Below are 25,006 nucleotides of genomic sequence, written 5' to 3' on the forward strand. Positions count from 1 at the left end.
GATCATGACAACGATGATGATGATCCGTGTATAAGTGTATGATAGCTTTGATTCATCGATTTTCAGTTACGCATTGATGGTGATCTTTTCTCGGTGGATTTTAATTAATTAAAATGGAAATAATTTTTTTTTGTTGCAATGACATTTTTAACCTATTTTTGTAAATATGATTATGAAAACAGGGAGGTATATTAGTAATTTAGGATCATTTTCTATGGGTTTAGATAATCTTACTGTCCTTCTTCGTTAAGCCTAATGTCTAATTACTGATTGATAACACGCTAATAATTGGATAGTAACGTTGTCCAATCAGCTTTTTTCTGTTTAAAGTTGTCCAATCAATATTTATGTTTATCTATACATAGGAGTGTGACAGAGACATCAGAGATCTACCGATAACGTTATATGATCAAATTGATGACTCATGACTGGTATCATAATATCTACAACTTTATTTAGGTATCCGATTTGGGTACAGTTTAAATGTTTTTGTGTTAGAGTTGGCAAAATAAAACGTTTTTTTTTCTTGTAAAGGAATATATTATTAGTATGGTTTCTTTTCTAACAAAATATATCTTTATATAGATCAGTTTTGAAATAAATTTCATAACACGTATTTTGCATCAATTTTTGTAGGTATAAATGGTAAATTCCTCGAATTTCAAAAAACCCCACCTAAGATTTCTAAATATTTCCACATGGGTTTTGTTAGCTTGTCGTTTTTGCTTAAGATCAAAGAAACCCAAAATCCTAAACATCAACAAAAAGAAAACAAGTGCGGTCATTTATTGTGCTTAACTATCAAACTTATCAATCAATCTACCAAACGTTTTCATGATTTAGTTTGGTGTTACTTCGAGTAATTAATTACTGCAAACATCAAATTTTTTGGTACAGATCTTTATTGATTAAGTTCAAATAGTAAACATCATCTAAAGTCAAAACCCTTTAAGGAAGGAATGTAAGAAAAGTACTGATAGTCAGACAGAGCTAGCAAAAAGGTAAAGAAGTGAGTCATTTTACTTACCCGGTACTGGCTCCTATAGGTGTATGTATTGTAGCCATAGCAAAGGACTAGGAAAAGTCTTTGAGTGTTACCTTTAGAAACTGTTACGGCCAAGAATAAAGATGGATAAGTCTTAACTCTTAAGACGTTATGGAGTTTATATGCAGCCAATAACTTGTGATCTTACAACTGTTCTGCAGTCATCAGTTGAATTTGGGACTGAGGTAGAACTCAGGATCTTGGAAGAACCTGGTGAGTGTCTCAGCCTTTTCAGAAGAGAGATCTGTGTTTGCTAAAATGTCTTCTTTGGATGCTTTAGCGATTGCTTCGATTGAACCAATAGCTTGGTATAGCTGTAATCAATGAGAACATAAGTAAGCAAGCAGAATTCATGGTGCAGAGGCAAAAATCACAGTCAGGTTTAAAGTTTGGAGTTGGAATTGTATTTCAATAGTATCAAAAGTGCAATTACCACTTGAACCTGCTCATAAGTAAAACATTACCGTGTTTGCATCATGTTTGTTAATGTTGGGTATGGATGTGACAAATCTGATGAAGATGTTTGTATCCTGCACAGTTCGCTTTCTCTTCACACGAAAGAAAAAGAAAGAAGCTTAAGAGATGCCATAAAACAAATATCGAAACAGATCATTATAACAAATGATCTTTGAGAACCTACCTCAACCTTGAGCTTAGATGCCACCTTCTGTTGCTTGCACACTGAAGCTCAAGTTTCAACCTAATCAGTTACTCACTCGAAAAACTATAGAGTATTTTAACTAACACTAAACAAATGAATTTGATACCTCCACGAGAGTGAGCAATCTTAACAATCTTCTCAAATCCCATCTCAGCATCAATGACTTGTACAAACGCAGGTTTCCCAAACTCCATCTCATATCTATGAAAAGACTTATGAAGCTTCATTTTCGTCAAGAAAGATAAGCAAATTTTTGCAAAGTGGAAAAAAAGATGTGTAGAAGACCACTCACTGGAAGTAAGATCGCATGAAAGAATCACTCTGCGCTTTAGTTGAAAGTGTGACAACAACATAAAGTTGCGCAAATTGCCCTTTCAGCCTCTTTACTCTACAAAGGTTAAGTCAACAAAATCAGAAGACATATAGGAGACTGTAATAGACAAAGCTTGAAAGTATATTAAATAGACCTGCTGAAGATGGAAGCAACAGTGGAACAATCCCATTTAGTAACAAAAACAAAAGCAATAGAAACACCTCCACAATTGAAGATCAGATCCTATCACAGCAAACAAGTGAATTCTTTAAGCTAAGATATCCAATTCTCCAAAAGAATCAAAACAGAGAAAGAAGGCACATACCGGGGGGATTGAGACAAAGTTTAGCCGGAAAGAGTTTGCGGTAAGAAAGGCAGAAATGAAACTGATAAGTGAAGGTTCTTGTTCATCTTTCCATGCATTGCTCATTATACAAACACCAGCACCATTTCCTGTCACTTAATTAATATCAGAACGCCATATAACTTTCCAGAGATTATACATCAGAATTGGCAGCTATAAATCACAATCCAAGTACATGAATTTACTAAACATTAGACTCATCACCCAAATTTCGCAGTAATCAAAATCTAAACACACATTGCCTAATTCGAGCACTTATCGACATTTCTACACTAGAACCTGAGCAGATACAGAGTCTAATTCAAGTTTTAAAAAGAGTTTCTTAGATTTGATTCGAATCACAACTATAAAATCGACACCAAAATTTGCAAACCCTAGACTCTAACGATTCAGTGAATCGGAGATTTTGATAACGGAGAAGAGTAGTTACCTAGATTCACGAGAGATGACGGAACTTGATGATCTGTTGAGACACTGTAGCTTGATCCCGCCGTCGCCATCGACGAACCTCCGAGAGTTTTTGAAATTCGAAAATATTGGCGGATGGCGAAAAATTATCAAAATTTGAATATAAATTTAATTAATTAATTAAGGAAATAATGAAATCCCGGTTGTTTCTGTCCCACATCGCTCTGACTTTGGTTCTCATAAACCGGTTCATGAGCCGGTTCTGAATTCAATGTACTGTATAATGCGTGGTTTTGAAAATTGGAGATAAAAAGGATAGAACATTTAGGGTATAATGTCTCCCGCGATTACTTGTGTATCTGAGAGCACTCTGATTCGAAGGGTAAGAAGCTTCAGGTCGAAGAAAAAGAGGAAGAAGACACATCCAGCGATTCTTCGTCCGACTACGATCCAGAGGAAGAACTCAAAAGAAACGGAGTATGTATGATCCAAATTCTCTCTGTTTTCCTCTTTGCGGCTAGATTTTTTACTTCTCTTATATGTATTCTTTGTTACCAGTATTTCGACTTTGACTTCTCCAAGATAGGAAAAGATTCCAGTTTTAAACAAGTGGTTTTCGATGACAATTACTTGACTCACGAACCTGATACCGATGGAGCTCTGCTCCAACGACTCTCGAGATTGGCTATAAACAAGTACAACGACGACCAGGTACTTTGTTAATCTCTCTATCTACTACATTCACAATAACAAAATGTTATTCAATCATCTTAAACTTTGTTAGTAATGATCGTTTGTTTTGTTAATGTCTTAGATTATAGAGGCATGTTATTACATAGAGGAACATGAAAATTTGGAACGTTTTGCTCTTCTTGACAACACCTTTTAATTTTAGTCTCAATTCATTTGGAGTGGTTACAACCGAAAATCGTTAATCAATAAAACTATCGTTTTTTTGTCATTATGTATGATGTCAATACACCAACGACGTTAAAAGTTTCAAATAAAAATCACACAATTGAATAAAGTAAATAAAATGAAACTATGAAAAAAAGAAAAAATTAATGAAACTACGATAGTAACAAGAATTAACTTACTTTGTTTCCAATCTCTATAACGAAATACAAAACTCACTACGTATATTGAACAAACGGAGACTAAGATATAGATGAAGTGGAACAAAAATGCTATAAATTTATCGCAAGAACAAAACAACATGAAGCCTAATCCACAAAATTTGTTGATTTTTGTTAATTCTGTGGTGCTTCTTAGTTTAAAAATGTTAAAGATTTTGGAAGCACCAAGTAAAAACTCTTTAGATTTTCGGTTTTCACACGGATAGAACTAAAAAACTACTTGTGAAACTGTACAAGATTATAAAAAAAAACATAAATAAATTGATCTTAACCGGATAGAACCAAAGGATACATTAAATCCTAAACCGGCCTAGCTCAATAAAGATCTAAACCTTTGGGTTTCTTTCTTTCTCTCACTCTCTCTCTCTCTCTCAAAACCTCCGATAATGGCCGGAAAATCCTTAAAGGCATCTGGCCGGAGCTCCGAGAATCTCAACCTTCCAGAATGGCCGGAGCCCCGAGACTCTCAGCATTTCAGAAAGTTACGAAACGGAGCTCCAATTGATTTACAAACCATTTAAAACCTCCGTCGATCTCTTTCAGCAACAAGCAGCTCTCAGTTTCTCCTCCGTTGGTGGCATTGGCTTAGACCCTTCTGTTTCCAAAGACCTCGTTGACCGTGCCATGTTTATAGCTCACGTTACTCCCTTTTACCCGAAGCAACTCGCGGCGTTTCCAGCTCAATTGACTGATTTACTTCGTGCTTAGCAATGCGTTCGGGGATTCGAAACCATGCTGCACAAGATTTGATTCTTCTAATGAATCGAAAGGTTCGTGCTTTAGTGTGAATTGATTGCAGAAAAGTATCATTTCCCATTTCTTAACTTGTGATTGTTACTTGATGTCCATTTTTGGGGGTGTGTTTAAAGTTTAAAACTTCAAAGGATTGGCTTAGTTTTTTAGAATGGTTTGATTGTTTTCTTTGTGGTGTGATTAGAGTCTTGTCATCGAAGGTTTGCTGGCTTTATTTCTGGATATTCAGACGTTTGGTGATAAAAAAAAAAAAACCTGCGAAATCTTGCTTTTTCTCACATTGTTCTCGCTCGTATATCCTGAATTAGTTATGTCCTTTTAGTATTTTTCAGTGTTCTTAAAATTTTGGGATGTGCTTCATTGATGTCTCCTTGCTTAGCAGTTGGTAGATAGATACTTTACAGTTAACTGGCAATTCAATTTAGCTTCTAAAATTCATTTTAACGTGTAGAGAATCTTTGTCACTGTTGTTAAAAGGTGCAACATCACTGTTGATCTGAGCTGTGAAGTTATAACTCACCACGCTGGTCTTTGATGCAGGAAAATCCGCTGCAATTCATTACGGCGCTGGGGCAATTGCCCCTGATTTAGTTGTCAAGGATCAGGTGAACTCTCTATCCTACCCTACTCAACACTCTTACCATGCCTTTGTGCTACATCATTGACCTTCCTTCCTTATCATTATCTATCTCATCAGGGATTTATCGAGGCAACCAAGGAGCCCGGTATAACTTTTTTTGTAGCTAACTTTGATGTATCTTTGGTCTTGGATTCCAAGAGATTTCTGTTGGAAAGGCCGCTCCTGTTTGGTATGCCTGCACTTTCTTCTCCTTAATGGATTGAGTTTACTACACTACTGTAGTTTTAATCTCATGCTAAGATGTCTTTTTTGTTTTTCTTTGCGTAGACTGTAATCACCATGATAAACCATGCTATTGGAGCAGCTGGAGTTGTTAGTCAGCAAGAGTGTTTTGGATCAATACGGGTAGACCATTTTGGATTAACTTTTGTCTAAGGTAAGTTATATTAAAAATCTTTGTGACAAATTGTACGTTGTGCAAACTATTTTGACTTACTATTCATTCCCTTGCATGTAGCAGACCCAACAGAAGAAAATCTGCTCGCAGATTGGTCTGTGCACTTTCGATGGTTGAAATGGTGTCAGGTAAAGTTCCAATGGCTTCATTAATGTTACAGAGAAGTTATAATCCGTAGACATTGCAATTAAGTCCAAATCTTCATCTTAGAATGATTTATTTTTTCGGGGCCTGTTCTTATTTAGTATGATTCTTTTTTTTCTTATCGCTGAGTTTGGGCATTGAGTTGGTGGTGGACAAGGGAAACGCCAAATTGTCTAATAATGTTGGAGCTGCATGTTCTGCATGTCAGTTGTGTGGATACAGAGCCAGTTGAGGCAGAACATGACTCAAGAGCCTATAATTATATTGACACATCAATGAGGTAAAAACTAGTGTCCATTACAATGTTTTTGGTCAAACAGAGTTGAATCATTCTTGTCCTGATCCTGAACATTTGCTAATGCTGTTGTTTTTTGTTTAGTTTTAACAGCTATGCGAGCTCCTTCCCAGCCCAATGGGAGAGTCTGCAGTGGACTGTGCACAAACTCTCAACAATGCCCGCTGTATCACTCACCATTGGAGGCAAAGTTTTGATCTTGCTCCAGAGGAGGTTGTTTGAGAACATGATTCACATTGCCTAGTGATTACTCTAATATTATCTCCTTGTAATCTCTTGGTGGTGGTATGGTTGTGAAGGTTGGTGAAGGACCTGCGGCAGTGAATCAGTGGCTTTTATTGCACTCAAATGTAAATACGGTTGGGGTTGGTTTTTGTATGAACAATCTGTGTCTCAACTCTCAAGTGTTGTTTTTATGTTTTCGGGAGTTAAAAGAAAGACTTTGTAGTTTTGAAGGCATTTTGCTAGGGTAGAAGAATTGATAATTTCTACCTTAGGTAAAGAAGCAAACCTATCTTTGTTTTGTATCTTCTGATCTTTCCCCATCATCTTCCATGTTAACAAGATGCGATTTCAAACTCAAACAAATCTATTCAAACCTCAGAAAAAATCACAAAAAAAGTTAAAAATGTTGAACCCGACCGAAATCCCATGTCTAAATTAAAGACCGAACCGGAGAAAACCAGCATCAGGACAATAGTTACAAAAAGTCAAAACCCTTGTCAAAACCCTTACAAGACCAAACCCACTTACACCAAAAAACAAAGAAACGAAAAAAAAAAGGCTTGTCCCTAAATTGGAAGCAAACCCTGTCGTTTCTACCACCCAAGAAGATAACGGCGGCGATGGCGGATATCTTACCACCGTTAACGACGAAAGAAGCCTTTGAGAAAGTTGATAACTCGAACCTCACTCGTCCTGTTGGATATCACTTCGTCGATAACGAAGCTTGCGGTTAAGTATCATCATAAATCGATTTCTTTCTTCTAAGATTCTCTTTGTTTAGCAATTCCACTGTACATAACTTATTGAATTCCCGGATATCTCCATCTATATATGGGTTTCTTGATCAGTGTGGAGATAGATGAGTCTGGCATTGTATTAGAGATTTAGCTGTCTTATGTTTGTATTGGCCAATTAGTTCGAGCACTTTAGGGTACTCTGTTTTGCTTCTTCTAATTGTTTTCCATTAATCGTTTCATGATTGTCTTACCTACAGTAGAAATTATCTACTATGATTTAAATTGATCCGGATTTGATTCAAAGTCTGTCTGTCTGTCTTGGTAGTCAAAACCAAATTTTTGTTTATGTGCAGACTTCTTAAAGCGTGGTTATTTCAGGGGTTTAAATTTAGACTACTACCCTGCCTTTTTTGATGAAAAGCTTCATATCAGGTGAGTTTACAAGACTACATTTGCAAACAATTTTTGTCCTTCTCTTTTGGAATTTCTCGTTAAGCCCGTTTATTCTTGTGTCAAACAGTGCAAGGACGGAGCCAGAACATTATGAGCTTGGTGCCTCCTACTACTTTCACCCAAAGGTTTCGTTTGAAAAATACAAAAAAAAAGACCTTTTTGTTTCTTTGTGGAATTCAAAAGATAAATCTTTTGTTGCAGCTGGAATTTACTGGATATGTTAATACTCATGGTGGACTAACTGCGAGTGTGAAGGCCATAACTGATAATTTGATTATTGTTGCAATGACTGAGGTAAGTGTTTTTTGCTACTAGAGATTATGTGATTATTCTATGGTGATATCTTTCTCTTGACAAAATGTGTTCTCTTACATTCTTTTCCAGCTGAGAAATGCACGTTTGTACATGGCAGGAGCGGGCTTTGAATACTTGGTGAGGAAATTATCTCTATTTGAAGATTTGCTATCTTTGTGATGACTGATGAACGTTTTGATGAATAGTTTCTTGAACCTTTTTTTTGGCTCACATTTCTGTAGGCTCTAAACTACAGAGCTCAACTTCTACTTGGGAGCGATAGCGATATCGGCCTATTTGGAGCAACATATATCCAGGTAAATTTGCTACTCACAGTTGTGTTCTAAGCTTGTCAATAACAATTAGCTCACAAATACAAAAGAAAAAGAATAAACTGTTTGCATCATATTAAACTGTAAAAGTTGTTTTTTTTTTTAATTGCTGATAGTAATTTTCTGTACAGCGTGTGACACCTCGTCTATCTTTGGGTGGTGAGTTCTTCTGGTGCAGTGTGTATCCAAAGTTAGGTTATGCTGCAAGATACGAGACGGATAAGATGGTAATGCTTCTTCTCAGTCAGTTACTCAATTTATTAGATAGCTCACATTCATAGAAAATTAGGATCGTATCTTATATTGGTGAAAGCTTTTACTGTTTATTTATCAATCATATTGAGAACTTTTCTTTATTAACAGGTCGCCTCTGCGAAAAAAGGTAAAGCGCCTTTCTCATTTAATTTTATCTTTAAACTCTGTAGAGATGAGATAATAACCATGACACATGTATTTTTTGCTCATAATCAGGTTTCACTCGCCACTGATTTTGAGTACAGCATCTTTTCAAGAGATGATGTTATAGCTAGTGTTGGATATGAATGCAAGATTTCTAAACAGGTAACATTGCTAATTTTTAGATTTTAATGGAATTGAAAACAAAGCTTTATATAAATTCATCTTAATTCTAGTAATATGAGCTTTTGTTTCTAGTCTACTGTCCAGGGAAAGATTGATTCTAACGGTGTTGTATCTGCATTTCTTCGGAAAAAATTAACTATGGGTCTCGAGTGTCTTCTATCTGCAAGTTTGGGTCGTAAGAACAGGGATCGCAAGCTTGGTTTGAGCTTAATATATGGTTAAGAACTGCAAAAAAGATGAGCAAGGACAAAGACTACATATAATGTTAATGAATGGAGAAAAGAATTAACTAGTACAGAGTAGAGACTCTTTTTTTGTTTAGGTTAGATTCAGATATTGAGTGGGTTAGACTGGTGCAACTGCATTGTCAAGTGAGTTAGCAATTTGTTAGCCTGTAAATATTTTCTTGTTTTCCACAAGAACTAATATAATCTACTTCATTCCTCACCTATACATTTCCAGTTTCTTGCTTTTGTGGGGAAATTGTTTTGACATCATAAAAGCTCAGGAAGTATTGCATTAGAAATCATATGTTGTTGTTGTACACTTGGTAAGTCTTTGAGTGATACCACTTTAAAGAATACAAAAAAATAGTGGAATCATTTATCCATTCTTCAAAATATTCTCATTCTACTCTGTTGGTGCAAGACATGATTGTAGATTTCATCTCTTCTTTGCTCAACGATGCTTCAACAATAAGCTGCAATAAACCAAAACCGTCCCAACAAAAAAAAAAAAACTGAATCATCATCCAAGATTTATACACAGATGTTATAAGTTAGATCTTTCGCTTTCTTTCTTTTACCTCTTGTACTCTGTTTCCAGCTCGAGCAAGCAGTTTGTATTGGTTCTTAAACATTGGAGCCATGTAAACCTACAAAGAGAGAAAGAAAACAAAACCAGCAGAGATCTTAGATTCCGATGAATACATAGAAACTTCACATTTTTCACTAAGGAAGTCACAACAGTCTTAAAATCTCAGCGATTTGGTCTGTCAGATGTTTTCGTGTTTAGTATATGCATTTAGGCGATTAAACAGTGTACCTGAAACGTTGGAGCAAGACCCGGGCTCAAGAAGAAACGACTTTTTGATACTGATTGGATTCCTTCAACCATTTCCAGCTCTTTGATCAGAGATTCCACGTCAGGCCACTGTAGAAGAAAGTTTTCAGCCCGTAATAATGGTTTCATCACATAAGTCACAGAAGGTCTTTATTACCTCAGCGTCGAGCTCTGCTGCTTGTAATCGTCCCCCCAACTGATCATTATCACCACCAACTACAGATTCTAAGGCTTCGGTTAGAGGATCAGGCTGCATAAAGACATCAAACGGGTTTAGATATGTATCAAATGAGTTACCAATTGCTACAAGATAAACTTTTGAGAGATCTTTCTCACCGTGATTTCTTTTAGCGACAAGAAGATACGTTCAAGAGCAAAATCTAGCTGGTGCACTTTCGCTTCCACAATCTGATAACACCAAAAAGAAACGTTTGTCAAACAGTTTTATTCCTTAGCAGCGTTTACGATAGTTCGAGATATATACCTGACCAATCTTGAAATATGAAGCAGGGTCTAAAGTTGCATCCCATGAAACTTCTGACTGGTGAACCAATGCAGGGACACCTTCTAGCTGTTTCAACCAAGACTTATTAGTTTTACACAACAAACTGGTTTCTGTTCTTGTGGGTCTATTAGCAAGAAGTTACTACAAAAATATGATAAACTCCGGTGTAGTACCTCACAGAAAATACCAAAATAAGTAATTTTCTTGATGCAGCATTTCACAACATCCCCAACACGAAGCTTAGCCATAAGATTTCGTTTTTTCTCAACTTCCTCTTCATTTTCTCTCGGCCTCATCGAAAATATAAGCTTCCTTGAGTTTCGATTAGCCATAACAACATTCACTTTGATTTTCTGCATTGAGTTGAAATGTTTAGGGAGGAAAAACAAGCATTTCCATGTATGATAATAAAAGTTACAGATTTTTTTTGACAAACCTGGCCAACAAAAGATGACAGGAACTTCTGCTTTTCTCTGTCATATACCATAAGAAGATCTTCCAGCTTCATATCAGAAGAAACTTCTCCGTTGATCGATGTAGCGACTTCAGAATCTAAGCTTGAATCTGGAGATGGAGCTTTACTTGTGACATCTTGACCTCCGATTACCCCAAGGTTTTGTCGATACAGTGATGGATCTACACCTTTTCTTCTTAACCATGATTCAAATGCGAGAAATTTCCATTTTGCTGCTAGGTTCCGGTAGGGTAAAAATCCGATCAAAGATCCATAGGAAACCTGTAAAAAGGGTTTAAATAGAAAAGAATACATATTAGTAAACAAAAAAGAGATGAAACTAGAAAATGAGTACAAATCTTACTTACAGCAAATCCTCTAGTGCTTGAACTTATTAGCTCAACATCTGCTCGTAATTCTGTTTTAACTAGAGACTCTGCCTCATTCCAATCATTTTCCTATAAAAATCACACATAGCGAGTTTATCATATGCCACTTATCTTATGAACGAATAAATAGTAAAAGAGTGTTAGTTCTGAACCTCCAAGGACGATCTGGTAGGAGGGCCCTTGAGCTCAACAGAGACCTGGCGACCTTCATGGTTCACGATTAACGGTTGTCCTTTGTCTGAAACTGATGGCTCCACAGAAGACGGGTCTAATCTATAACAAAAGTAACAGTCAGTCAAAACTGGAAAAAAGGAGAAAGAAAGCACAATTCCTCAAAATCAAGATACTAAACCAGAATTTAACCTTTGTGGTTTCCCTTGTAAAGAAGCTTCTACGATGGTTTGAGAAATTGGTTTCGAAAGAATTTTCTCGATTGGATCACTGTTAATGGTTCTCTCCTCGGAGGATCCCGAGGACCTCTCGCAGTTAAGCTGCATTTCTTGATAAAACAACAAACATATGAATCAGCTCCAAGTTAGACTATTTGAAAATGGTCTTAGTTTGTCTCTATACCAGTTGGAATTGAGTTGTTTTCTATCTCCGATGATTCCATAGCTCCGCTATCTCCAACATTATTATCTACGTTCTCAGGCTCTGGCCTTGCTTCTGGCTTCTGAATCGAATTGTTTTCTATCTCTGATGATTCCACTGCTCTGCTATCTCCAACTTCCTCTTTTATGTTCTCAGGCTTAGACCTTGCTTCTGGCTTCTCCAAAAGAGTATACTCTGAATATGTTACATCTTCTTGTCCTCCTTCCTCCATAGTTAACCCATCAGGGATAACCTTATCTTCAGAACTTTCCTCTGCTGCATCTACGCTCACTGGTTCCGGTTTTTTCAACAATGTCATATCACTAAACCTCTCATTTTCTCTCTCATTCCTCATTTTCAGTGTCAGATTCGGTTTCAACCGCAACTTAGACTCCTCATCATCATCATTACTAGTATAAAACGAACTCGGCTTTCTCAATATAACATTAGGCAATCTCTGCACCTTTGGAGCAGCAGCCTCCACCAATGGCTTCTTCAAAACAGGGCTTGGCTTTTTCATCACCGGCTTTTCGAACTTGACTCCGTCTTTAAGAACAGGCTTTACCAATTTCAACCCATCCAGTGAACTAGTAGATTTCTTCTTCTTATCGTTTGACCAATCCAATGGAATCTCTTCAACTTCAGGAATTTTACCTTTGTTCTTGTAGAAAGATTTCTCAATTTCAATAAAAGAAGCTTCTGGATTCACTTTTCTAGCCACTATCTGTATGAATTTCACCATTAACAACATCATCAGTCTATAGAGAAATCCAAAGACAAAACAATCGAATTTCATCTCAAAAATTCAAAGAACCATTTTTTACGAAATCTCACCTTAGCCAAAGTCAATTTCGGGTCTTCTCCGAGTAAACGGCCAAAGTTGAGCTCCATTTGATCCCATTCATTGAGCTTAGGCTCTTCTCTTTTCGAAGCTGAAACTAAAAACTTCTTCTGTTTAACGAATAAATTCTCCCGGTTTCTTCTCACTCTGACCCTAGAAGTAAACAACGGGAAGTTTCCGGCTAGAGAAGCGGCGGAAGCGGAAGAGGATAAGGCGAGAACGTCCATTTTCCGATTAAGCCCAAAGATAACAATTTCTCCGAATGAAAATCATGGGTCCAATCAAAATCTCGACTTTAGTTTATCTAGAGTGAGACTGTGGCTTGAGCTCTGTCTCTTACTCTCTATGTGGACTACTACAGAGAAGAAGAAATGGCTATGGCGGTGGGTGGAAGGAGCTTTATCAGTTTAGCTTTGCAATATTTCGTTTCCTGCTTAAACCAGTAAAGTAATGACACGTGGTTGATGAAGGAGCAACGACAAAACAAAACAAAAAAATTGCATTTTTAACATTTTTCCGTTCTTTTGTTTTAGAGATGAACTACACGTCGTTTTTGAACTTTACTTGAACGTCAAATCTTTTCATACACGCGTAAGATTGGGGTAGCATGGGCCTAAAATTGGCCCAATAGAGGGATGGGAGATAAACTCAAAGAATAAACTCTACAAAATAATCCATGTTTATATATATATATCCACAAGTTTAATATATCTGTATATAACTATATATACATAAACTCACATACTGTACGTTAATATATATTTAAATATCTAATGCCATCAGGCTCTTTCATTGTTTCATTTTACTTAACATTGCTATTTTGATATAAATTAGGGTTTGGATTTTGTGGATTCGCCATAAAAGGGACTAGAGTTATAGTTTTAAAGTCTTGCATATCGGCTCTCCTTAAAGTTTTAAATAAGCTGAATTCACGCATGCATCAAATCAATTTGTGGACTTTTAACGAACATTGGTTAATCCACTGATTTGTCAAATATCGACCATGAATTAGTCCATTTTATACTTCCCGTTCGATACAATAAACCAATGTTAGAACAGGGCAAAAGTGTAGTTTACCAAAGACAAGCACATGTGACACGTTAAAAAAAAGGGATAAAGAGCTCAAAGTAAATAGGCGTTACGTTCTAGAGCGGTTTTCATTCTGAAAACTTCATACACTTGTCGTTCGATATAATCTGTGGCCTGCATGGTTTACGGCTCCTTGGACAGTTTTTGGATTTTTGAGTAATATTTAATTCTAATGATATTTGTGTTATCACATGCTTTAGTAGATTCTCGAGATTACCAATCATATGTCAAATGGTGTATTTGTGTTTTCTAACAATGTTTGAAAAAGACACTTGTTTTTAGTATTGTTTTGCTTTAACCATATTATTAATTATAAAGCGACAAATTGTGATATTTATTTCTCTTGCTGTCAATTATAACGCACTATCTCATTCTTTGTATTTGTTTATCATATGATACATTCACGTGATGTAATAAAAGTTATTTTTAATATGTATTCAGCCAAAAATTGCAACAAAAAAAAAGATCATCTTTTAATCAGAAGAAATAGTGGGTCTATCATGTCACGTACCTTTGAAAAAAGAATCCATCAAATCCATGAAAACTAGGTTCTAGTAATTAGTTATTTATTAAATTATTTCACAAAACTATTAACTATGTAGCATTCAACACGAGTACACATATACAACGGGCAAAAAACATCTTTTATGGAAAACTTTCATAATGAATATGTCTAAGTTAGTTAATATATGTGCCAAACAAAACATGGAACCTAACGCCCACAGTTTTTCGCCATCTATAAATTACATACTTTCATTTTGATTCCTCAACAAACTACAAACTGTGAATCAAAACATTTATTTCCCTAAAACACCCCCAAAGGTTTCCCAGTACTTCTTCAATCCCTTTCTAGTTTCCACAAAGTATTTCAAATGGATGTCTTTATATCGGAAGAGTATGTCAACCGCCGGAGAATGGAGAAAAAAGCTGCCGCCGTTGCCGGAAAGGGCATGAGGTTAGGCTCTGCTTCAAGCAAGAGACCAGAGAAGAGAAATAGTTATCCTTGTATGTCGGAATCTCCGCCGGATAATGAGTTCCGGGTCTCCGGCGGGGGTGTTTATGAGAGTTTTGTGTTCCACTGCTTCTCGCCGTAAAAAACAAAGCGTTTGTGTTTAGCGATCAAAATGCATGCGCAGTAGTGTATGCATGGGCTTTTATATATTAGTTGTGGCTAAAGGGTTTTCAACATTTACTTAAAAAATAATTTTTCTTAACATTGTGTTCTTATTCACACATCACAACTCTTTGGTAAACATGAAATCTGAATGATGGATCACAACTATATAACAGCTAAATTATATATAGAGTTTTAAATAAGATATGTCAAATTAAATTATTAAACGACATGGTTCTTTTAATCATAGGACAGTTATATGATAAACTTTAAAAATTTGGGGGAAAAAACATCTAGAACCATAAAATTATACAAATGATTGTATGGATTTGCAATGAAAAGATCACAACTTATCATTCCACCAAAATGGGGCAGATTTTCGAGGCCAATAGTAGAGCTGCCGATCAAAAGCTACGAAGAAGGCTAAGAAGAAACAACTTTTTTTTTTTTTAGACTCTGGCTTGGTTTAGAAAGCACTTACAAATTCAATTTCCAGATGGTTCTGTCTCGAAATTTTGTTAGGTTAAAAATAAAATCTAACAATTCGAACAAGCATTGGATAATGATATGTTATTTCGAACAAAAATTTCGGTTATCTTTGTTTATGGCTAACCGGTTAACATTGGTTAAGAGGATAAACGCTAGGGAATATTTTAAATATGCATCATGTGAGGGCGAGCGAATCCAGAATTATCGATGTGGGACTTTGGAAAACAACTCTAATGAGGCAATCGAGTATTTATTATAACTTCGGCCCATTATCAGTTTTGAGAGTTAGCCCATTATTGGTTTTTGACGGTCCCAAATGCATCAATGATGGCATTAGTTATATCCATGTAGAAAATTTTAGTATAATTAACCAATAGTTTGAATAGAAGTATTTTTGATTAAAAAAAATCATCCATTCTCTAAGTTTTCGATTTTAAAGACTATCCTTTGATTATATTTACTATATTGTTAAAGAAAAACTAATAGTAAAATATAATAGTAAAACTAAATGCCATTTTATCCATTATAATGATTATGAAATAAATAAATAATAGTAATAATAAAATATAATAGTAAAACTAAATGCCAAAACACAACAGCGGAAGAACACACCAATTTGTCCAATAAACTTATAAATTATTTCGAACCAAGATTATAGTTTTCGGCAACAAAATCATAGTTTCAGACACAAAGAGAACAAACTTATCTCACTCTGACGCCGGAAAACGACGTGGTTTATTGAGGTAGTATATGACCATCTTCACAGCACTAGCACCAAACTATTTCAACTTCATCAGTAAAAATTTGTACGAAATACGTTTTAGAACACTCGTGAGCTGAATATCTCATATGTGGGTCAAGGAATGTGTTAATTCGTCAAACGAATGAATATCATTCAACTAGCTTTTTCAAACTCATTTTAAGTTATTCATCTTCACACAATCATTTGTAAACTACAAAAATAATATGTTTTGTGTCACTTGTTTTTAATATCTGAATTGGTTATAACTGATGCAAATTAGTTTTACATTACTTATATAAGTGAGATAAGTGGTGATGCAAATATTTTGCATAGGTTAAAAAAAAATTTGTATCAATTATATATTGTAACTGATGTTAATATCATCAGTTGAAAAAAAATTAATTTACCTTTTTCATGCTCGGAGACGACGAAAATGGAAGTAGTGTGTGAGCGCAGAGCGAACATTTTTTAATGACTGACTGTTCGGTATAATAAAGAGAGAGAGAGCGCGTGGATTGGCACCACATGTCTCTGCTGTTACACAGACGACTATGATCTTCTGTTCTTTTTTTTTGACCTCAAATATTTTTCCTTTGTTTCACATCAAATATTCATCCAAACATTTTTATACACTCCACATTAAAAACAATCTCAATCCGTTGTTTAAAAAAAAAAAAAATTAAATTCGTCAATCATATGCATTTATATCCACGGTTCAAATCTTTCTATTTTGGATCAGATAATTTGTGTTTCAAATTTTCTTAGGTCGACAGTCTAAGCAAAGCTTTTTTGGTTTGGATCAGATAATTTGGGTTTCATGTTTTTTTCCGGGTCGAGCAAAGCCTTCTGTTTTGAATCGGATAATTTGGGTTTCAAGTTTTTTTTTCGGATCGACAGTTTTAGGCTTTTAGCAACCGAATAACTGTTGAGTTTAGTTTTTTGTTTATTAGGATTTATTCTGTTTTTCGAAATTTATTTGAAATCCAAAAATAATGTGTATTTATTCTCTGATCAAAGCAAGCGGCGAGGTCTGTTCGTGAGTGTTTTTCCGCACCCAAATAAGTAAGTAGCTAGGCCCAATAGCAAAACTTAAAACAAGGTACAAACGAATATATAAATTATTGTCGGGCCCAAGTCCAATAAAAACGTGAGCAACATGATTTTAGTGACACGTGACTTTACTTAAATGGAAAGGAAAAGCCTGGCACTTCAATAAATATTATTATTTTTCTCCGATAATCCCAAACTCTCTGATTCGAAAAGTGAAAATTATTGATTTTTGACAAAAAAAAAAAAAAAAATGAGCTACGACAAAGTCCCACCGGAATCATATCCTCCTCCAGGTTCGTTCTTAATCACTTCTTCTTCTTATGATTCTCTTCGATTCGATTCCTTGAATTCTGATTCTCTGATTTTGATCGATTCCAAAAAAGTACTAAATTCTGTTTTTGATCGGACGAATTAGGATACCAATCTCACTATCCTCCTCCGGGTTATCCATCAGCACCGCCGCCTCCGGGATATCCTTCTCCACCGTCGCATCACGAAGGATATCCTCCGCCTCAGCCTCACGGAGGATATCAACCGTATCCACCACCGTCTTCACGTCCTTACGAAGGCGGTTATCAAGGTTACTTCGCCGGAGGAGGTTATCCTCATCATCATCACGGACCACCGCCTCCTCCTCCGCCGCAAAATTACAATCAGTGTCATCACGATCATCACCATTACCAAGATTCTGACTCTGGTTGCTTCTCTTTCGTCCGTGGCTGGTTCGTCTTCTCTACCACTTCCCGCCTTTTAATTTCCGTTTACTTGTGATTCGATTCTTTGTGCTTTTTTGGTCAATCTTGTTTAACTCATTGTGTCGGTTTAAAGCTATGATTGAGCTTTATGCTTGATCACTGATTAATGTTATGTTGAGGGTTCATTGAACAAGTGTTTTGGTCTATGGAATTTGGGAATATTATGATCCTGATCAGAACCAGATTCCTTTGAGTTGATTTATGGATAAGTCATAATGTTAGTTGAATTTGGACAACTACTGTGAAACTCAGAGTTTCGTTGGGAACTCAGACTTGACTTCTTTTTCACTTTGTTTGGTGGCCTTTGATCGGAATTTTAGAACAAGAGATTCGGATTAATCCTTAGATTTAGTTCTCTGAGTGCTTTGCTGATCTTCTAAAGAAGGTTCTTGTCAATTTGTTATCTATTCATGTATAGACAGTTTTTATGGACATGATCGTTTACTTTTCATTGCATCTAGTGGCTCTCTTAAGAACTACTTAATGGTTTTTATTTTAGATTCTTGACCCCAAAATATATGTATAAAATCTCTAGATAAAATGTAGGATTTTGAAATTCTAGTGTCTATATCATCTGCGGCTTTTCTTATGCTCACTCTAATGAAACTCTTTTATATATTACTATTAGAGTTGTTGTTACGACTTGTGATTAACGGAATCCTTTTTTTTTGCGGGTTGCGAATGGCAGTCTTGCTGCTCTCTGCTGTTGCTGTTTGTTGGAGGAATGCTGCTTCTGAGAATGCCCGTCTCTGTGGATCTTGTCATTTACTGTCAGCATTATGTGTCTAATCGAAGACATATGCCATAACTCTCAATGTCTTATGTACTATCTATCGTGTTTCATTGTCTGTTGATGTTCACCTCTTTGTTTGAGAGTGCACTCATCCAGAGCATGGATTTGATAAATAGGTTCCTTGTGGATGTTCTCTGTAATTTTTATGTATTATTTGGAAAACATGTTTGTTATTTTACCCAAATTTTAGTTCTTTCAAAGGCTGAATTATGGTATAATAAAATGCAACATTTGTATTTGTTCATCTTTGTTTTTTAATTCACAAGTTTGATAAAAGGCAAAAACTGATACCCTACATTGAAGGCAGATAAAAACAAGCAAGTAGCATGTAACTAAATATGAGCAGAAAGAAATGGTTAAAACACATGAAGCTGCAAAGAAATCAGTTCTTGTCTGAAGCAAAGTACACCTAAAATTGGAGAAAGAGCTAAAGAACAACATCAAGGGCCTAAAACAAAAAACCAACATGAACCATAAGAGAGATTCAAGATGGTCCTGTAGGATGGAGTGGGAAATGGGAGAGACTAAAGAATCCTAACATATGGTGGTGCATCTTTTCTAGTCCCAACCATTGTTCGGTAGAGGTAAAGTTTATCAACCTTCTCTCTTTCGTCTTCTTCATTCTGTTCCATCCGATTATTCTCATTCTCGTTGATGATCTCTACGTTGAGCCGTGGCGAATTCTGCGCGAGCCTCTTGCAGCCACCGAGGGTTACTTCACAAGACGACATCCAAAGGGATCGCATTGTTTCGTACCTACCCACGTCAGCAAGAAGCGCAGCGTTCCCAAAAGGACTGTCCCTTATCTCCAGCTTCCTCATTTTTTTGCATCCATTCAACACATAGAGCATTCCTTTGTCAGTGTCCCCCGCAAAAGCTATCGAAAGCATCTCGAGCTGCTCCGCGTACATACCGATGTAAAGAAAGACTTGGTCGGTTAAGAGACCGGAGACAGAGAGTCGTCTTAGACCCTTGCAAGCTTGTACGATCGCACCAAAGCCTTCGTCTAGTGATTGAGATGTGATGTGGTCAGGTTTGTGTGGCTCGAGAATGCATAGCCTGAACCGGATGAAGTTTGGGCAGTTTTTGGCCACGGCTATGAGCGCTGCATTTGTCATTTGTTTGCAGAAGTATAGAATCGAATGAAGTTTAGGGCAACCTGCGGAGATTGCAACTAGTCCGACCTCAGTCACAGCTGCATTGTTATCTTCTTCACCATGTACATCGGAGGGAAAAACTCTCAGCTCTTGTAACTCTTTACATGTGGCAGCGACAACCGCAAGTCCTTTGTCACCAATACTATCCAATATCTGTAGGAACCATAAAAAACTGTTAAATCTTAAACCCATTTGTTGTCAGGTTAGCAAGTTAGTTTCTTTCTTCAGGACAGTAAACAGAGACAGTGAGATAAAACTTACCCACAACCGTTGAAGTCTCTTGCAAAGCTGAATAAGCTTAATGAGGTGGTTGCCTTGGATCTCGGCTGCATAGCTGAGGTTCAAGGAGATAAGGTTTTGACAAATCGGGTAGAACGCTGGGAGGCAGAGTGGAGCAACCTCTAAAAAGCCTGACAAGCTCCTTAACGATATGCATTTTTCAATGGCAGTCATGAGTTTTACAAAAGATTCAGGATCTGGCTCATTCTCATAAGACCCTACTCCTAAGTCCACTAACTGCGGCGCACAAGTCATTAACCTTGCAAGTGCATCAAGAGGTACTGCACGGTTTAACTTCAAGCTCTTCAGGTTTGGCGACCTTGCAACAAGCCTCTCTAAAGCAGCAACATTGGTCTCTCCTTTAAGACAGGCGAAATTCAACGAGATAAGAGTTGTGCAGCTATCTGGAAAACAGTTCAGCCATTGACCTCTATGATCATCAATTTCATTCTCTTGCAGATCCAGCTCACGAAGTTGCCTAATAAGAAAGACAACACATTTTAAAAACAACTTAAAACCTCGAGAAACGCCAGTAAAAGGAAGGCCTTTTACCTGCAATTAGCAGCAATGGAAGCTAAGCCGTCAGTGGTAAACCCTTCACAGCTGACAAGGACCAAAGACTTGAAATTTGCAAAAGAACGTGAAAGAAGCTCCAAGCTTTCATCTGTTACCACCATTCGCTTCAACCTCAGCTCCTCAAGCCCTACACGGCTCCTAGCCAAAGCTTCAATCCAAGGAAGCACGAAACCTCCCCATTCATGAGGAACCAAGTTGAAATCAGCGAAATGAGGCTTCCCTTTAAGAGTTAAGGATTTGAGACATGGAAACCTCCCGATTAATCTCTCTGGATTGATGGCGTAGCAGTTTCCGATGAACACGTTCTTCCTACTAAACCTCTCGATCTTGTGCCATGATTTGCAGACCAGAGAGATCGAGTTCCTGTCTTTGTGAGAAGCTACGAAGTCAAACACGTGCTCTATGACCTCGTCTGGGAAATAATTCATCTTCCTCTATCGATTGCTGAACAGAGGAATTGACTTCAAGCTCAGCTCAGTGAAGCTTCACAAAATAGTTCCGGTGAACCTGAAGAATCTGCAAGATAGCCAGATTCAAATTACACAAAACAAATTTTGAAAATCTCGAGCTCGAAAAAAGAAAGAAATGAATTCAACAGATCCTGAAACTTTATAAACTAAACACAGAGATTAAGATTCAGATCTACATGAAAACAAATGAGCTAGATCTACGAGGAATGAGTTTCAAGACCTCGAAGCTTATGAAGCTACTAAAGATCGTCGTCGGAACCAAACTCGCTGATGATTCGATTGAAGAAGAAGAAGAATTGGAAAAACTCAACGAGTAAAACGTTGGAAAATAATGAATCTGGAGTTAGCTTCAAGTCCAATGATGATGAGATGATCAAAGATTTGGATGCGTGAGAGAGAGAGAGAGAGAAACAGATCACGCAAGCAAAAAACCAGAAACTCTCAAACAATTTAACCAGAGGGAGAAGCTGCTAACCTAGCTGACCAAAAACTAACCATGGTTAAGTTTAATCTTGGTCATGTCGGATGATCCAACGGTGGAGATTGGTTCAATGGATAACCAAAAAAGGAATCTTGACCGTTGAAGAGTGGTATGGTTATGGCATGTGTTGCTCACCACTGGTTTACGAGACCTTTCGCCAAAGAGAAAGGGTGAAGTGATGCATGTCAGAGCAAGGGACATATAAATTGCCCTTGTCCTTTTATATTATTACCAAATTGCCACGTAAAAAGCTTCATGGCCAATAGGAAAATAATAGGGGGATTAGCAAAAATACCCCTTTTCTCATGCCCCTTTTCAAAAATGCCTCTTTTACATGTCCATTTTCAAAAATACCTCTTTTTAAATCTGAAATTTTTATAAAGTTTTATTAGGTTTATAAGGTACTTATGGATTGTAACTACTACTTGAATACTCGATCCAAGTATTTATAAGGTTTTATAAGGTGTTTTTAAAGGTTTTACAAGTTATTTTAAAGGATTTTTAAGGTTTTTCAAAGGTTTTACAAGATATTTTAAAGGTTTTTAAAGGTATTTAAAATGCATTTATAAGGTATTTATAAAGTATTTATATGATTTTAGATACATAGAAATGTAGTTTGTGTATGTTTTAATAATATTACATACATATTTGGGTAAATTTTATATTTTTAAGAGCATTTTTTATAAGGTTTTAAAAAGGAGTATTTTTGAAAAGTGGCATTGAAAAAGTGGCATTATTAACAATTTCCCAAAATAATATGTTCCATACTCTTGATTTAATCGTTTTTGATTATGTATTAATCTTTCTTGGTTGTTAGAAAGTGCAACAATGTTAAAAGTATTCGTGAAAATGATTTTTGATGTGGATTAATTAATACTTTATTATTGCTTAATTAAATACAATACAGTATTTTTGATTCGTTAGAAAGTGCAACAATAGGCAAAAAAAAAAAAATCTAACGTACTTTCGTATCGTACTGCATCAAATACATTGTTGTTACTTATTCCCCTTTAGACACTTTTTTTTTTTTTTTTTTGTCATCTGGTAGAAATTTTATTAAAAATGCAAAGAGCCATAATACAAACCATAACACAAAGTCGGCGACTAACAATGTAATCCCGAAAACTAATTGTGTAATCGGCGACTAACAATTCCCCTTTAGACACTTATCTCGGTAATTTTAGTTAATTGTGGAATAAACAAAAAAGAAGAGAAGCAAGGCGGGCTGAATTTGCCGTGGGACGATGACACCTTTTACGGAATTAGAAGTTCATGAATTTTTTTTTATTTTTTTTGGTTCTCCCATTTCATTTTTATTTATTTACAGTTTTTTCATAACCAAACAAAACCAAAAGCTAATCAAACTTCCATCTTTTTCAAAAGAAGGTGGTTATGGGTAGGGTTCCATCTCGATTAATTCGTAACTCTTTTGAAAAAACAATTTTCTTAGTTTAATATTCAAACAATAATTTTTTTTTTCGAACAATAAATAAATTTAAGTAGTACATTTTCTTTCGATTTGTCATATACTGGATACATTTAAGATAAATGATAACAATCATAGGTTAATTGTGTGTTTTTTTACGGCCTGAATTCAGAATTTATACTATTTGTATTAGTTCTTTATACATATATCTACTAGATAAATTGACAAAAAAAAATTAAGACACAAATCAAATAGAAAAGAAAAAATAATATAAAAGAGCAAAAAGGTGGCATAATCAAACTCAATAATAGACCCACTTGCAGATTATTACATGGAGGAGAAGGGAAGAAGGTAGAGTACACAAACAAAATCATTGTTACTCGTTGAGACTTGAAAGATTTAGAGTCATCTCTCTTGCACAACACTAGTTTAGTAATTTTGAAAATAATGGTACTAATTATTCGTAAAGTACTTAGGAGCATAGACAATTACATACTATCAACAAATATCTTTCATAAATCCTCTGAGAATTTCCCCAATGGCTAATCTCTTGACTCTTATGTAGAAACAAGTTGTATCAGTCAAATATCGTGTCGGAATAGACTCATGTATGATGTAACCAATACTTCTCTTGGTAAAAATGTTTTTATTTTTTAATCCAAAAAGGTTATATAGTGATGATTTCACCTCTCTCTTGACCCATCATATGCTACAATGGCTGCCATGTGAAGGCCACCTTTTAGTAATCATCTCCATTTTCAGTTTTTCACCATCGATCGGCCCAAAAATTCACCATTATCTTGGTTTTAGTTGACTCGGATAATGCCTGAATAGTTGGATTTTACTGTGCAACCAACCCCCATCTCTACCCTAAAAGTCACCTTAGTTAAAGTTATCTGGTAAATTATTTACAAGTCCAAGATCAGATTATTTTACTTAATTTTTACATATTTAAGTATTTCTCTCCTTTTCAAAATAAACTTTTTGGTTTTATCTGTAAGACAAAGTGAGAAACCTAACAGTAAGAAAAGGAAAATATTCAGGGGTATCAAAGCATAGAATATCCAAAAATATAATCATCTGGTGGTCTCTATCATCAGTAAAAGTTTTTGTAATTTTCTTCTAGAACTCTTATCTTCTTTTATTTTTTTCCCAGCTTTTTGTTGGTTCATGAGATTCTTTTTCCTTTTATCCTATGAATCCAAAGGCCAAATTCAAAGGCCCAAAAAGCAGAGAGAGAGACTCATAATGACGCATGTCTCTCTTATTCAATAATCTCCACATACAAACACCATTAAACATATCATCACACAATACCAACCACACACATCCATATCATTTCATAATATCATATACACACATCAACCGATCGATATACATACACTTTTTTTTTTAAGTATGTATGCATTTGTATCTCCCAAAACGAGATTCGGAAAGGAACCCTTTTTCAGTTCTCATTGTCACTCCCTGTGGTCCAGTTGTTTTTGAATTAAGAGTTATGATGATATTCTCCTGACAAAAATCTGTAACTCCTATAATTGAACAATTGAACTATACGAATCTATGTGTAGAATATAAATGGGTAAAATACTACTACCGGTTAAACGATAGAAACCATGTGGGGAGATTCACTTCAACACACACTGCTGAGTCAAGAAGACTTAGCAAAAATGTTTTCAAAATACACCTCAGAGAAAGGGGCACAAAAAAAAGAATTCACAACTCATAATATTCTCTCACAAGCCGCATGGAATCACATCAAAGAACATCCTTATGGAACATAACATTCGAACGACTATGTTACCGGCATTCATCCTATTAGTAGTATCACTCTCCTGACTACCACTCACCAGCTGAAGACAGAACAATGAGGATGAAAATTAAAGGTTTGACCTTTACTCATCCGCAACATGAAGAGCATAGCCAGTAGTGATCTTGATTCTAGTACTCTCACAATCTCTTTA

General features: G+C 35.9%; 6 protein-coding genes across 10 annotated transcripts; 3 read left to right on the top strand and 3 right to left on the bottom strand.

Moving 5' to 3' along the window:
• Positions 1 to 884: 884 nt before the first annotated feature.
• LOC9328775 (protein PARTING DANCERS) lies at positions 885 to 3,365 on the bottom strand. Its single transcript, XM_021013868.1, has 9 exons — positions 2,814 to 3,365; positions 2,345 to 2,472; positions 2,174 to 2,262; positions 1,999 to 2,094; positions 1,813 to 1,907; positions 1,686 to 1,726; positions 1,510 to 1,593; positions 1,194 to 1,359; positions 885 to 1,107 (listed from the first exon to the last, which is right to left on the bottom strand). The coding sequence occupies exons 1-8, from the start codon at positions 2,881 to 2,883 to the stop codon at positions 1,210 to 1,212; spliced, it is 753 nt and encodes a 250-aa protein (XP_020869527.1). The 5' UTR covers positions 2,884 to 3,365; the 3' UTR covers positions 885 to 1,107; positions 1,194 to 1,209.
• Positions 3,366 to 4,005: 640 nt separating this feature from the next.
• On the top strand, positions 4,006 to 9,226 carry LOC9326033 (mitochondrial import receptor subunit TOM40-1). Of its 4 annotated transcripts, XM_021013873.1 has the most exons (16): positions 4,006 to 4,697; positions 5,221 to 5,285; positions 5,378 to 5,489; positions 5,588 to 5,696; positions 5,781 to 6,141; positions 6,241 to 6,369; positions 6,456 to 7,110; positions 7,472 to 7,550; positions 7,639 to 7,696; positions 7,773 to 7,865; positions 7,956 to 8,003; positions 8,108 to 8,200; positions 8,329 to 8,424; positions 8,561 to 8,579; positions 8,669 to 8,758; positions 8,852 to 9,226. In XM_021013873.1, the coding sequence occupies exons 7-15, from the start codon at positions 7,002 to 7,004 to the stop codon at positions 8,683 to 8,685; spliced, it is 612 nt and encodes a 203-aa protein (XP_020869532.1). In that variant the 5' UTR covers positions 4,006 to 4,697; positions 5,221 to 5,285; positions 5,378 to 5,489; positions 5,588 to 5,696; positions 5,781 to 6,141; positions 6,241 to 6,369; positions 6,456 to 7,001; the 3' UTR covers positions 8,686 to 8,758; positions 8,852 to 9,226. The 4 variants fall into 4 exon arrangements, with proteins under 4 accessions (XP_020869532.1, XP_020869531.1, XP_020869530.1 ...); XM_021013872.1 differs by having other exon boundaries at positions 4,112 to 4,697; positions 5,778 to 6,141; positions 6,241 to 7,110; XM_021013871.1 differs by having other exon boundaries at positions 4,116 to 4,697; positions 6,241 to 7,110.
• A 39-nt stretch (positions 9,227 to 9,265) lies between these two features.
• Positions 9,266 to 13,074, bottom strand: LOC9326034. Its single transcript, XM_002892668.2, has 13 exons — positions 12,615 to 13,074; positions 11,763 to 12,504; positions 11,553 to 11,688; positions 11,342 to 11,462; positions 11,169 to 11,258; positions 10,783 to 11,082; positions 10,520 to 10,699; positions 10,326 to 10,412; positions 10,178 to 10,249; positions 9,999 to 10,091; positions 9,824 to 9,931; positions 9,585 to 9,653; positions 9,266 to 9,479 (listed from the first exon to the last, which is right to left on the bottom strand). Exons 1-13 carry the CDS (start codon positions 12,846 to 12,848, stop codon positions 9,405 to 9,407), a joined length of 2,307 nt encoding a protein of 768 aa, XP_002892714.1. The 5' UTR covers positions 12,849 to 13,074; the 3' UTR covers positions 9,266 to 9,404.
• Positions 13,075 to 14,462: 1,388 nt separating this feature from the next.
• LOC9328777 lies at positions 14,463 to 14,979 on the top strand. Its single transcript, XM_021013881.1, has one exon. It carries the CDS (start codon positions 14,583 to 14,585, stop codon positions 14,802 to 14,804), a length of 222 nt encoding a protein of 73 aa, XP_020869540.1. The 5' UTR covers positions 14,463 to 14,582; the 3' UTR covers positions 14,805 to 14,979.
• A 2,297-nt stretch (positions 14,980 to 17,276) lies between these two features.
• On the top strand, positions 17,277 to 18,889 carry LOC9326035 (cysteine-rich and transmembrane domain-containing protein A). The gene is made up of 3 exons (XM_002889926.2): positions 17,277 to 17,398; positions 17,521 to 17,827; positions 18,549 to 18,889. Exons 1-3 carry the CDS (start codon positions 17,356 to 17,358, stop codon positions 18,595 to 18,597), a joined length of 399 nt encoding a protein of 132 aa, XP_002889972.1. The 5' UTR covers positions 17,277 to 17,355; the 3' UTR covers positions 18,598 to 18,889.
• Positions 18,890 to 18,992: 103 nt separating this feature from the next.
• LOC9326036 (protein AUXIN SIGNALING F-BOX 3) lies at positions 18,993 to 21,553 on the bottom strand. Of its 2 annotated transcripts, XM_021011910.1 has the most exons (4): positions 21,356 to 21,553; positions 20,642 to 21,181; positions 20,072 to 20,567; positions 18,993 to 19,963 (listed from the first exon to the last, which is right to left on the bottom strand). In XM_021011910.1, exons 2-4 carry the CDS (start codon positions 21,091 to 21,093, stop codon positions 19,178 to 19,180), a joined length of 1,734 nt encoding a protein of 577 aa, XP_020867569.1. In that variant the 5' UTR covers positions 21,094 to 21,181; positions 21,356 to 21,553; the 3' UTR covers positions 18,993 to 19,177. The 2 variants fall into 2 exon arrangements, with proteins under 2 accessions (XP_020867569.1, XP_002892715.1); XM_002892669.2 differs by lacking the exon at positions 21,356 to 21,553 and having other exon boundaries at positions 20,642 to 21,328.
• Positions 21,554 to 25,006: the final 3,453 nt, after the last annotated feature.

Source organism: Arabidopsis lyrata (assembly GCF_000004255.2).
Source record: "Arabidopsis lyrata subsp. lyrata unplaced genomic scaffold ARALYscaffold_1, whole genome shotgun sequence".
Classification (NCBI taxonomy): domain Eukaryota; kingdom Viridiplantae; phylum Streptophyta; class Magnoliopsida; order Brassicales; family Brassicaceae; genus Arabidopsis; species Arabidopsis lyrata.

What these genes read in the sequence shown, in the direction of transcription:
- LOC9328775 (XM_021013868.1), bottom strand. Translation starts at nt 2,883, where the DNA reads ATGGCGACGGCGGGATCAAGCTACAGTGTCTCAACAGATCATCAAGTT. An exon ending in TTCATGCGATCTTACTTCCA is followed by an intron (nt 1,908 to 1,998) that starts GTGAGTGGTCTT and finishes GTCTTTTCATAG; the next exon opens with ATATGAGATGGAGTTTGGGA. An exon ending in GATTGCTCACTCTCGTGGAG is followed by an intron (nt 1,727 to 1,812) that starts GTATCAAATTCA and finishes CTTGAGCTTCAG; the next exon opens with TGTGCAAGCAACAGAAGGTG.
- LOC9326033 (XM_021013873.1), top strand. Translation starts at nt 7,002, where the DNA reads ATGGCGGATATCTTACCACCGTTAACGACGAAAGAAGCCTTTGAGAAA. An exon ending in CGTCGATAACGAAGCTTGCG is followed by an intron (nt 7,111 to 7,471) that starts GTTAAGTATCAT and finishes GTTTATGTGCAG; the next exon opens with ACTTCTTAAAGCGTGGTTAT. An exon ending in TTATTGTTGCAATGACTGAG is followed by an intron (nt 7,866 to 7,955) that starts GTAAGTGTTTTT and finishes ATTCTTTTCCAG; the next exon opens with CTGAGAAATGCACGTTTGTA.
- LOC9326034 (XM_002892668.2), bottom strand. Translation starts at nt 12,848, where the DNA reads ATGGACGTTCTCGCCTTATCCTCTTCCGCTTCCGCCGCTTCTCTAGCC. An exon ending in CTACCAGATCGTCCTTGGAG is followed by an intron (nt 11,259 to 11,341) that starts GTTCAGAACTAA and finishes TGATTTTTATAG; the next exon opens with GAAAATGATTGGAATGAGGC. An exon ending in CAAGCACTAGAGGATTTGCT is followed by an intron (nt 11,083 to 11,168) that starts GTAAGTAAGATT and finishes CCCTTTTTACAG; the next exon opens with GTTTCCTATGGATCTTTGAT.
- LOC9328777 (XM_021013881.1), top strand. Translation starts at nt 14,583, where the DNA reads ATGGATGTCTTTATATCGGAAGAGTATGTCAACCGCCGGAGAATGGAG.
- LOC9326035 (XM_002889926.2), top strand. Translation starts at nt 17,356, where the DNA reads ATGAGCTACGACAAAGTCCCACCGGAATCATATCCTCCTCCAG. An exon ending in GGAATCATATCCTCCTCCAG is followed by an intron (nt 17,399 to 17,520) that starts GTTCGTTCTTAA and finishes CGGACGAATTAG; the next exon opens with GATACCAATCTCACTATCCT. An exon ending in TTCTCTTTCGTCCGTGGCTG is followed by an intron (nt 17,828 to 18,548) that starts GTTCGTCTTCTC and finishes TGCGAATGGCAG; the next exon opens with TCTTGCTGCTCTCTGCTGTT.
- LOC9326036 (XM_021011910.1), bottom strand. Translation starts at nt 21,093, where the DNA reads ATGAATTATTTCCCAGACGAGGTCATAGAGCACGTGTTTGACTTCGTA. An exon ending in TCCATTGCTGCTAATTGCAG is followed by an intron (nt 20,568 to 20,641) that starts GTAAAAGGCCTT and finishes CTTTCTTATTAG; the next exon opens with GCAACTTCGTGAGCTGGATC. An exon ending in AGAGACTTCAACGGTTGTGG is followed by an intron (nt 19,964 to 20,071) that starts GTAAGTTTTATC and finishes TGGTTCCTACAG; the next exon opens with ATATTGGATAGTATTGGTGA.